Source organism: Ascaphus truei, chromosome 6 (genome assembly GCF_040206685.1).
Source record: "Ascaphus truei isolate aAscTru1 chromosome 6, aAscTru1.hap1, whole genome shotgun sequence".
NCBI classification, from domain to species: Eukaryota; Metazoa; Chordata; class Amphibia; order Anura; family Ascaphidae; genus Ascaphus; species Ascaphus truei.
The window spans coordinates 38,517,408-38,530,351 of NC_134488.1; the positions used below are offsets into that span (position 1 = coordinate 38,517,408).

Here is a 12,944-nt window from a genome sequence, read left to right on the forward strand (position 1 = left end):
TATGTGCTGATAAAGAAAGGACCTTTGTTATTATTACTTGATCTCACCATTATTTCTTTATCTTTTATTGGAATATATTTCCTAGGTTTTTTGCACACAAGCTCACTCCTCTCAGTATGATCTGCTTTGGCAAAAGCTGTTGCTATATCCTTTACTGAATACCCTCGCTCTAGAAACCTATCAGACATTTCTCTTGCACGGGACTGAAACACCTCATCATCTGAGCATAGTTTTTTCAATCTGGTAAATTGAGCCCCTGGTATGTTCCTGATCAATGACCGTGGATGGGAACTTTGGGCACATAATAATGTGTTTCTCGAATTCTGCTTCCTATATATATCAGATTGTATAGTTTTATTTGCGTCAATATACAGGAGTAAGTCCAAAAAGTGAATATGATTAATGTGGTGCTCAAAAGTGAATTTGATATTATATGTGTTATTATTAAGATAAGTGAAAAAGGAAACTAAGGATTTTTCGTCTCCCCTCTAAATAAAAATCAAATCATCAATATATCGCCGGTAAAAGACGATATTATGACGATGTGGGTTGTGACTGTGGTAAATAAAACGTGACTCCCATAAACCCATAAATAAATTTGCGTACGATGGAGCGAAACTTGTGCCCATAGCAGTACCCAAATTTTGTAAATAAAAACGTCTCGAGACGGGTAAAATTCTGAATGTTATCAATAATAAAGAGTTTCTATATCTTTCCTGTCCACATCCCGTGATTCCGGTATTCCACCATCTCCCAAAGATCCATAAGTCGCTGGTGGACCCTCCTGGTCGACCAATTGTTGCGAGTATTGGATCTTTGGGAGATGGGTTATCACGGTATGTGGACAGGTTTTTACAACCCCTGGTGTTCAAACTGCCACCCTTCATTAGGGACACTACAGACTTCCTCGTCAGTATACAGGAGTTACCATGGTCACATGAATACAGGTGGGTCACCATGGATGTGACCTCCCTGTATTCTATCATTGAACACAAACACGGTTTAGAAGCCACTGAGAACTTTTTAGATCAGTCAACTTTATCTATCTCACACTGCATGTTTTTATTAGAATCACTATCTTTTTTATTAACACACAATTATTTTTTATTTGATTCACGTTTTTATTTACAAAATTTGGGTACTGCTATGGGCACAAGTTACTCTCCATCGTACGCAAATTTATTTATGGGTTTATGGGAGTCACGTTTTATTTACCACAGTCACAACCCACATCGTCATAATATCGTCTTTTACCGGCGATATATTGACGATTTGATTTTTATTTGGAGGGGAGACGAAAAATCCTTAGTTTCCTTTTTCACTTATCTTAATAATAACACATATAATATCAAATTCACTTTTGAGCACCACATTAATCATATTCACTTTTTGGACTTACTCCTGTATATTGACGCAAATAAAACTATACAATCTGATATATATAGGAAGCAGAATTCGAGAAACACATTATTATGTGCCCAAAGTTCCCATCCACGGTTATTGATCAGGAACATACCAGGGGCTCAATTTACCAGATTGAAAAAACTATGCTCAGATGATGAGGTGTTTCAGTCCCGTGCAAGAGAAATGTCTGATAGGTTTCTAGAGCGAGGGTATTCAGTAAAGGATATAGCAACAGCTTTTGCCAAAGCAGATCATACTGAGAGGAGTGAGCTTGTGTGCAAAAAACCTAGGAAATATATTCCAAAAAAAGATAAAGAAATAATGGTGAGATCAAATAATAATAACAAAAGTCCTTTCTTTATCAGCACATATAGCTCACAATCTCAGGATATTTGCAACATAATTTCTAAACATTGGCATACACTACTATTGGACAAAGACATCCGCCCAATGTTGACACAAAGACCCAGATTTTCCTATAGGAAAGCCAAAACTTTGGCATCACATTTATCACCCAGTATGTTTACTACTAACTCCAACTCATCACAAATTTCAAGCATTCCAAAAGGTTTTTATAAATGTGGAACATGTTCTATGTGCAGGTACGCCAGTCAAAGGAAATATATTTCTTATAATACTAACTTTAAGAAATACTACAGTAGCGACATTGTTTATTGAAGCAAAAGCCGCCGGCTCCATGCGGCTGGGAAGCGGGTAGCTGCGGCGCGTGGCGGCGCACTGTGACGTCACAGTAACATGCGCGCCCGGCTTCCCCATCTTCCCCGGCTTCCACAGGCTTCCCCGACACCCCTGGAGATCAAATGAAGGTAAGCGGGGGTGCGGGGAAGCAGAGGGGCAGAGCAGGAGCCGGGTACGGGGTCGGGAAGGGAGGTAAATTGCGCGCGAAGTGGAGGGGGGTGCGTGGGGGAAACGCGGCCGCGCGCGGTTGTTACTGGCGGCAGCTGGGGTAGATCTCGGCGTGCCGTCGTGATTTAGTGCAATAAACAATGTCGGTGCTGTATATCAAATCTTTTCTCAATTGTAACATTTCATTTGTTATTTACATTCTTTTTGTGGCTGCGGACAAAAATACATAGGCCGCACTATAAGACCACTCAGAATAAGAATATCTGAACATGTGAGGTTAATCAAGAAAGGGGACTTAAACCACCCAGTTCCTAGACACTTTGCACAATGCCAGCATGGGGGCATTGAAAACTTTTCTTTTTCGGCCATTGAGCATGTTCCCTGCCATCCCAGAGGTGGCAATAGGGAAAATGTGTTAAACAAACAAGAGATGTATTGGATATACACTCTCAACACTCTCCATCCACACGGCATTAACCATGAGTGGGAGTTAAAACACTTCTTGCATGGTTGATGTCTATGGGAGTCTTGAGAGTGTGTCTCCATGCATCTCAACGCAAACACATTATTGTACCATCTTGATTAAATTTATCCTATTTAGTCCCTAATGACATTCTTATATTTATGACAGTTCTATTCTACCAACTATCAGCGTTTATTTTACATTGTTTGATTGATGTTCCTATGTGCTATGGTTAACATAACCAATATATATATGATAAGTAACAAATTATATAATACTAAAATACTTGCAATATTGTTTATATTGTATACAAGTTATTGGTATTATCATATGTACATATGTGTATATCATATTATTATCATAACTTCGATATCGTTTGGTTTATATAGGTGCATATTATTCTTCAATGTATAACCATTGTTCATTAGGTCCTAACAATTGGGATCTATATATATATATATATGAATATGAATCCTTATCTCTCCTTCCATAAATCTAAATATGGTTTCCAAGTGCAAAGGAATTATATATTATATATTTGGGTTGCTGCACATTACTTGATTTTGTTTTTAATTTGTTTTTAACCCTTCATGTTGATTTCTTTGTTATTACTGGTTTTATTGTATGTTTGTTGTATATTCACAATGTGTCCTTGTACGCAGGCACCATCTCCACAAAAGGGCTTAATTGTAATAAGCAATTCATTAATTGCTTTCTGCTGATCTAATTAATCATCCAGCCAATGGGAGACAGGAGCCTGCCTACTTAAGATACTTGCGAATAGATTCATTATACTCTTTGATAAAGTTCCTAACGGAACGAAACGCGTCAGAGGATGTGAATCTCTGTAAATGTTCAGCACCAGGATTGAATAAATATCGATTTTAATTCATCTATAGCAGAGTTCTTTTGTATGCAGTGACCGCCGAGACCTCTTTCAATTTGCCTATTCTATTTTCAACGGCTGGGGCACGCTGAGGATTCCCTGCACCACGGGGCTGACGCCACGTTACCTCCTCCCCTTGCAGTCGTGGGGATAGCCGGCGTTCGTGACGTGCCCTGTGCAATGCTCCCGGATCCACCAAGCCGACGACGATGATGACGTCACACCGTAGCGCCGCACACGTGGAGTAAACGCCGAGAGTACAGCGGAGCAAGCAGTGAAGATACCAGGCGGGCTAAGGGCAGCAGGTTGCGGTTGACTTATTTGTGAGTACAGGAGAGGAGTCTCTTTACAAGGCTCCTTATCCGGTCTCTTTATCAACCCCCTGTACAACGGGCCCCCCCCCTAAGGGTTTTTCAAGTCTGCATCATTGTTGCTCCATTTATACACTCAGTACCGTATATGTTTATTGCAGTGGGATTGCCTCTATCCAAGTTTCTCAAGTAACCAAGGTCCATCATTATTTTGACCCATATCTATATACACTATCTAGAGCACCGAACATTGTGGGGTTTATTCCCCTTACTCTATAGACTCCTCTCCATGTTGTTTGCCTTGAAAACGATCTACCAGGTCTGTATGCTTTTGCCTCTTTGTACTGATTTCTATCAGATTGCTGGAAAACGAATCTTCTGTTTCTGTTTTCCTGGGGCAAAAAAACTACTCTTACCTCCTGATACTTTCGTTATTATAGCATCCAACCTGTTGCCAAAAAGGTATTCTTCATCAAAAGGTAATCCGCATAGGCTACTCTTTGATGCTGCGTCTGCCATCCATTGTCTTAGCCACAGCACTCTTCTTGCTGACACTGCTAAGGCCATAGATTTAGCTGCTAACCAAACTGCATCCACAGACGCCTCCGCTATGTAGTCTGTCGAACACTTTACTTCAGACAGCGCCTTTAGGTTAGAACTTCTTTTACACCTTTGTCTAGTGCCTCCTCTATGTTGGCAATCCAGACATGCATTGCCCTGGCCGCTGATGTAGTTGCTATGGCTGGCTTACAGGCTTTTCCCAATATGTAATCCATTTTCCTATCCATAGTGTCTTTCAAGGTTGCAGATTCTTCTATTGGTATTGTGGTCTTCCTTGCTATTCTAGATATAGCAGCATCCACCTTTGGACTAGCTTCCCAAAATTTGACCTCTTCCTGTGGAAACGGCTATATTTTTCACAAATTGTTTTGGTATATATACTTTGGCGTCTGGCCGTGACAGTTCTAATTGAATAAGGTCCTTGATAACCTGATGTACTGGGAACACACTACTATTTTTCTGTCTTGACCCGAATAATTTATCTCTCTTCTGAGTCAACTCTTCAGGGTCTTCTAATTCTAAAGTCTGTCTCATGGTTTTGATGAGAGGGTCCACCATTTCTACATCAAATTCAAATTCATCCTCCTGAATATCTTGTTCTGATGAATCCAATTCACCTTCTGACACCTGAAAGAATTCTATGTCTGATTCATCAGATGAAAAGCCTTTTCCCTTATCCAAACTGGTCTGGGATCTTGACCTTTTTTGCGCTGGGTTGACTGCTTGTTGTACCGCAGCCTCCACGCTCTGCTTAACTGCATCCTTCATTAGTACTAGGAAGGTGTTCATTTGCTCGTTAGAATCCTCCGCTGCTGCCTTAAGGCAATTTTCACACAGCTTCTTTCCCATCAGAGCTGGCTTCTCGCGTGCAGCGCACCACTTAGTTTTCTTCGTGGCTTTCCTCTTATGCTGCAGGATTCCCCAGTACCATTTGAAGTTTCTCCTTCCGGACGGGTAACCACCGAGCTAATTTAACAAAACAAAAAAAATACTAAATATACACCCTAATATCATAGATCCTCTCTCTCATATATAGTACTAAACTAAGGACTCACATAGTCTTGGAAACTGATCCTTTAGCAGTATCCATATTTGATTCAACATCCAGCACTTGGCTTCTCCCTGCTGAGCGTTTCATGCTGCAGTTTTTTCTTTCACACACACACTGTCTCCATCACTCCTGTGTCATCACTGCAGTGCTCGTGCACAGCCTCGCGTGTCTGCGCACACACCTGCCGGAACTTGACATGCACGCTCCCATGCGGCCTCATGCACAGTTCCTCCTACAGCAAAGTTTTAGATGCTATAGCGGCCAGTCTGAGCCTTCACACGACTCGCAGCTCCTGCTGCTCATCCTCCTGCGTGTACAGTATACAGCTCCTGGGGATTCCCCCGACTTCTGGGGTCTCCGTCTTGCCACCCTCAGGGGCGCTTCGATCGGAGCTTCAGGGCAGAGAGGTTGAGGTCCCTGGATCACTGCACTAGCTACAGTTTAGGCGAGTCCCACTAAGAAAACAAAAAATCCTACTCCTAACTGTGAGGACAGGAAAAAGACTAAGGTGCAGGTAGAGGGAGGGGCCTTTTATTGCCTACCTGCAAAAGTCAATTTCCTGTCCTACCTAGACTGAGGAGGGATTAACCCAAAGGTGCCCACTGCCAGGGTGATCAGGAAATACTGCTATGATAATCATGGTCTAGATGTGAGTAATGGCAAGATTTGATGAGCATACCGCTACTCTATGCATTATGAGTAGCGGTATGTTAAATGGGGGTAACGTCACAATAAAACATTTAACGGACCTTTGCAGATCTACTCCAAAGACTATTAAGCCACTTCCTGGGGACAAACCAATTAGTTAGGACAACATGGTTCTGTGATACTAGTTTGCTTATTGAAAGGAAGCTTCTCTGTGTTCTTCCCAGTAAAGAAACAACTACGTACTGTACATTATAGAGTATTTGAGGACAAATATCTACTTACATCAATTTACACTAAACCTCAAACTGCAAACTACACATGTTATAAAAACACAATGCCTTTGCTTCATTTCAATTTTATTGTATAAACAGAGGAGGCTGCAATGCATTCAATTTACAGATATTATTACTACCAACACATTTTGAAGACTTAAAGGATTAGGTACAATGATATCTACTGTATCGTCCATCAATTTACAAAATACCTCCTGATCCAAAACTATTGCATAAAGTGTAATTTCCATCCACACTGCTAGCTTCATGTACTGTATGATTTGCTAATTTAACAGATTCAAAGTGAGCCCTGAAAAGCATCACATCTTTATGTGTGCACTTCTTTCTTTGCCACAAGAAAGAAATAGGCATAGCTGTCTGCAATGTGGGCTTGTGATGCGATATAAGTAATAGGAAAAACCTCAATTTCTTTAATGCTATAGCCAGCATCTACCACTGCATTTATCACTGACTGCTCATCCAAGGGCAGGCAGGAGAATGTCTGTTGGCCAACCTTGTAAAATGTGTTACCAAGAACCCCAATGATTACCAAATGACCTCCTGGCTTCAGCAGTGTAGTGATATTCTTTATAGCACGTTGATAAACACCTAGGTCCCTGCAAGCTGTTTCCAAGCACAATGCGGTGATTAAACAGTCAGCAGCAGGGAGGACTACTGGATCCAGTGGGTTACTCTTGGTCACATCACATCTCAGAACCTGTTTGATAGTTCTTCTTAGTTTCTCCTCCTTTTCTATCGGCTTTTCTCTATTTACCAAATTTAAAAAAAAAGAGAAGAAACATTGCATGAATCTGGTGGTTTAAGCAGAATGACCATTAGCCAGGTCTACAGGTCATTTATAACACTTATCAGCTTTCATGTTCTTACCCCAGTTGAAGATGGGGCCTGTGCCATTGGCTACAATGTAATCATAACACATTGTCAAATCAAATAGTAGATACAGTACTAGGCTTACCAGAATTATTTGCAAATTTACAATTGGAATATATATTTATGACCACTGCAACAAATAAATATTACATATTGTATTTCAAAATAATATTTACTCTTTAATCAGCATCTTCTGAGTATTCCAAACAATAATTCAAGTTGAAGTTCTTAAAGCTGCAGTTCAGTCTTTTTTTACATTTTTTTTTTTACTTCAATAGTTTTATGTGTGCAATCTCTAATTACCTAAAGAACTGTATAGCTGCCAGTCAATTCATTCTCCATGTATTGATAGGTCGAAATTTGGTGACATATTAAATGCGTGGATTTGTTTATATTCTGCTTGTCAGTCAGTGGAAGCTCATGAATATTCATGAGCCCTATTGCACTGACATGTGCTAGAGGGAGGGCAGGGCTGACAAAGGGGTGTGCCAGGGATTGTGACAGGACATGAAGGGGCAGTGCCTTAGTAAATGGCTGTTAAAATAGAATACAAGAAAATTGGTCTTTCAAAGTTGTTTTTTTAAAAACAGAAAATGCTAAAAGTATTTTTTCTTACTACAGAACTGATTTATTAAAAAAAACACACATGCAGGATATTGACTGAACTGCAGCTTTAAGTCACAGAGAAAATACATTGTTAAACAGTATGTTCAAAATAACACAGAAAATTAAGCCAATCAAACCAAAATAAAATTTCTTACACCAAAAAAGGGAATAATTGTTATAGGCCTATAACATTACAATGATTGCATCATTCCCTTCCTTGGGGAGAAAGTGAGTGTTCCAATACTTTCCATAAATAATTATGAGGAAGTTGTGTCATGTAGCATTAACCTAAGCATATACAATGTATTTCTCTAGTATATATCAGTAGTGTGTGTCGAAGCTAGAAAACATTTTTTTAGATCAGTATCATATTGGGATTGTCAAAGTCTCATTTCTATGTTGTTTTTCCTTTCATTTGCATAGATAAAAATCAACAAGGGGGTGATCTTGAAGAGGTCAGCCCCAAATGGAATAATTATAAGTTTGAAGCTGAAAAAATTTAGCCAACATGTTTAAAAAATTATCTGCTTATTTTAAACTTTTCCCCATAATTGTTTAAAAAAAATGTCCTAAAACTAAAACCTAATCGAGTTCCAGGGAAAAAACAAAAACATTAAATTAAACATTTCAAGAACCAAAACCAACACCCAAACCCCAGTGAAACTACCCACTTCTACAGCCTACTGTATATACACATACCTGTTACCTTCCAACTCACAAACAGCCTTCACAGCTACTGACCAGTCAAATGCCCCTGGCTCTTTTTTCAGCCATCTCTCAAGCTCTTGGCGATTACGCTCAGTGAAATCTGTAGCAATGATCTGTTTGAAGGATTCACATGCAGAGAAAAGCTGGTAGATGGAGGGGCCAGTACCAATGTCAATGAGCGTGTGTCCTCCTATGCCACCTGGCCACAGTTAAAATAAACAATAAACACAAAGGGTTAAGTGGTGCAATTCTGGTGCCAAACAACTGCATTATGTATGTTTCTAAGAAAGAAATCCCTATGAAATCAATAGTTTGTTTCTTTTATTCATCTGGTGCAATTGTTTTGCCACAAATTTGCCCTGATACATAAGAAACATTTCACATGCTTTGGGGTCTATGTATCAAGTGTAAGGTAAACAGAAATACCACTTGTGGTGCATTTGCCTGTCTCAGCCAGGTCTGCAACTTTGTCTGTCCCCCATTATCTCTTATTCTCTGCAGCCAGGGATTCTGGGTAATGGAATGCAAATGAGCACTGTGTATACTGTACACTCTTCACTTATAATCCATTGTAACATTGTAACATGGATCCCTATAAGCTTATGCCTTCTGCCTTACACAGCTTTTCAGCACAGCCTGGGCAAATCAATCATTTGGGTCGCATCAGGGCTAGGTTGATTGCTGGCCATACAATATGACATTGGTATGTGGGAATAACCAGACATTAAAAAACGTTAAGTTTGGGCTCCATGTTAAAATTAATATGATGTAAATAGTGACACACTGTGCTCATTTGCATGTCTTACTAAGGATCCCTGGCTGCAGTGGAAGCACTGTTTGCTAAGTGATAATGGGAAAGGACAGGGTTGCAGACCACGTGGTATTTGTATTTACTGTACACTGTACGTAGAGGGTTTTGTCAACTTTTTTTTAATGTCTGGTTATGTATCACAGAAATTATAAAACCAGAACCAAATGTGAATTAGCAGATTCCTCTGAATTAGCATATTCAATTCATCACAATGTTTTCCCAAAACTGCGGCAATGCTGATTTTTGAAAAAGTATCAAGTTTTTTTTAATTTGAATAACTGGAAGTTTGTTATATCGCCTAATACAAAAGAAACTTTGCAAAATTGCTGTCTAAGGGGGAAATTTGGCCCTAAAATTGTCCAATTGGCCAGCAAAAGTAATAAACCTGTATTGACCTCTGCAGTGAACATATTAACACTACATATGGTATATTCCAGTCCTTCATTTCATAATATGGCCACTTGTTGTTGGGTCTGTGATGAATCGAGAAAGAAAAACGCAATCACAACATCAAAGTTTAATTTATATTTTACTGAAAAATTGTGTTTTTTGTAATAGGACAGTGATTTTAGATACTGGTAGTAGCTGGCAGGTGTACTGTGTATTTTGTGCTAGAAACGAATACCATCGTAATTAGTGTGGTCTTTCCTGTTCTTGACCTTGTATGCGAGCACTAGGACATAATTAGGAAGGACAACGCCACATGAACATGAGATCGGAACTGAGGGATCGGGAGTGGCTCAGTGAGTAAAAGACACTGACTGGCACTGAGAGTTTGAAGGGGGGAGCCTGGGTCAATTCCTGGTGTTGGCTCCTTGTGACCTTGGGCAAGTCACTTTATATCCATGTGCCTCAGGCACCAAAAACATAAATTGTAAGCTCCACGGGGCAGGGACCTGTGCCGGCAAAATGTCTCTGTAAAGCGCTATGTATAACTAGCAGCGCTATACAACGACATGCTATTATTATTATTAACTGGAGAATGGGAATGAAAAACTATATTATTATATTTCTTAGTGAGTATACACGTTAAAGGCATTGAATTAGAAAAAGAATTGTAATAGTGGATAGGAGTAATTAGCCATGGCTGTCTCTGTTGTGAGGAACATGTTATGGCTTTTAGGATTAAGGGTTAAGGAAAGCCTGTCAAACATGCAGACAAAACTTGCAATGAGGCCAGGTGGTTTGATGGGGAAGGAGAGTGGGAGGGACGCTGGCCATCTGTTCCTTCGGCAAGGAGGACTGTTCTTTGGGGCAGACATAGGATGAGTCGAAGTGGCGGGGGGGGTAGACACAGAGGGGATGGATGGAGGAGACAGAGAGAGAAACACACAGACAGGATGGGCAGATAGACAGAGTGCGGGGGGAGAGAGAGAATGAGAGAGGGGATGGGTGATAGAGTAGATGATGGGAGAGAGGATGCAGGGGATAACAAAGAGGATGGTGGTGAGAGTGGATGGGCTGAGAGAGAGAGAGAGAGAGAGAGAGAGAGAGAGAGAGAGAGAGAGAGAGAGAGAGAGAGCGAGAGAGAGAGGGGGAGAGGGAGAAAATACATAAATAGGGGAGATGATGTGAGTGCGAGGATGCAGGTGATAAAGAGGAGATGGAAGATGGTATTGAGAATATGGTGAGAAAGGAGGTGGGGAATGGGGGTTATGCGAGGGAGAGAGAGGATGCAGGGTATAACGGAGACGGAGAAGGTAAGGAAGGGATGGGGAGAGAGATGGAGGATTGGAGAAAAAGAGGAGGTGGAGAGAGAGAGGGATGGGGAGATATGGAGGATGGGAGAGAAAGTGGATTGGGAGAGAGGCAATAAGGTAAGAGAAGATGAGAAGAGAGGGGATGGGGGATATTTTACATATTTTTTTCTAAGGAATACTCAATAAAATAGTATACAGGTGGAGATTATAGTGACTGTTTATTTTATCCTTTCCTTTTTCTGCTCTGGTAACGCTGATATAGAATTTAACCTCTTAGGATCCAAGGACAGCTTCAGCAAGCTTGGGCTTACACATCTCACATCCCCAGAAATAACATTGTCCGGTGATCTTGAGTAGAGATGGGTGATTTTCGGGGCCAGATCAGTCAGATCCTTTGGTCATGGATCAATCTCAAAAAGGGCGATTAACATTTTGCAGATTTTTTTTAATCATAAATACCAATACACTCCGCAACCCGTGGACAGATTTGTAGAATCCACGAACTCAACAATCCTTTGTGGATTCTACAAATCCGCTAATGGATTGCCGTATCCACGGATTGGATTCTACAAATCCGCTAATGGATTGCCGTAACCACAGATTGGATTCTACAAATCCGCTAATGGATTGCCGTATCCACGGATTGGATTCTACAAATCCGCTAATGGATTGCCATATCCACGGATTGGATTCTACAAATCCGCTAATGGATTGCCATATCCACGGATTGGATTCTACAAATCCGCTAATGGATTGCCATATCCACGGATTGGATTCTACAAATCCGCTAATGGCAGTTTTTAAAGAATCTGCATTGATTAAAATCTATCAAATCCATCCGCAAAACGGTTTTGGGGGAAAATGTGAGAAAATCCAGGAATTGGATTTGGGCAGACATGCCCATCTCTAATCTGGAGCGAGGAGAAGGCAGTTGTGTGGCACTTGCATGAGTGTGTATCTCTGTGTTAGTGTCTCTGTCCCTGTGTGCTTCTCTCTCCAGACTTGTTACAGAGATTGTTATGCCACGTCAGGTTCAATTAATTTTTGGATTGAGGGATCAGAACTATAAACGATGGTCCAGATATTTCATTTCTAGATCTCATGTGAATATATGACAATATATGATACTATGTATGCTTTATTTTGCAAGTTGTGCCTCCATAACTCCTACTGTTGATTCATGTAACTACTTTCATGATTCATGCAGAATAAAAAAAGTGTAAGACACCTTGAATTACAATATTCATACTAGGAATCTTTTGTATATATTGCCTTTCAATTATGATCAATCAATTGGCAAAACTTGGAATCCTAGGATTTAAGAGGCTTCAGTAATCAATATCAATGTATTCACAGTGCAAACACACCTATCGCAGAAACAAATCTACTTAAAAACAATTAATCTTTGATACACTTGTTGCCTTTAGCATTGTCACAATCTTGATACATACAGTACAGTATAACAGTGTAAGTCAGCATATCCCAAATTCTCCAACGAATGATAATGTTGGCACAGTGTGAACAATGATGAGGCACAATTACTGTATACACATACCAGAACTGAACGTCTTCAAACATTTCTGCAGGCGGAAGTTTAATGTGCCGTCTCTTCCTGTTCCAAAGCTGCAAAAAGTAGCCAAATATGCTTTTGGGTCAAAATTGGACTGATATGTTTCTCCACCAGTAAACTCCATGCTGTAAGCTTAGGATGTGGTCAGACGGGGAAGAATAGGAATCTGGTACTTTGCTCAGGTGTCCACAAAAG

General features: G+C 40.3%; 1 protein-coding gene across 2 annotated transcripts in view; it reads right to left on the reverse strand.

The window, feature by feature from the left end:
- The window catches only part of LOC142496922 (indolethylamine N-methyltransferase-like), a 71,938-nt gene extending 58,994 nt beyond the window's left edge, over positions 1–12,944 (reverse strand). Inside the window, exons 1-3 of one of the 2 annotated variants that reach the window (XM_075604023.1) lie at positions 12,735–12,932; positions 8,660–8,867; positions 6,531–7,230 (exon numbers count right to left, since the gene is read on the reverse strand). In XM_075604023.1, coding sequence (XP_075460138.1) covers positions 6,792–7,230; positions 8,660–8,867; positions 12,735–12,873 — 786 coding nt within the window. In that variant the 5' untranslated portion in view covers positions 12,874–12,932 and the 3' untranslated portion in view covers positions 6,531–6,791. Of the gene's footprint in view, positions 1–6,530; positions 7,231–8,659; positions 8,868–12,734 lie in introns of those variants that run through there. The other variant, XM_075604024.1, reaches the window with a different exon arrangement.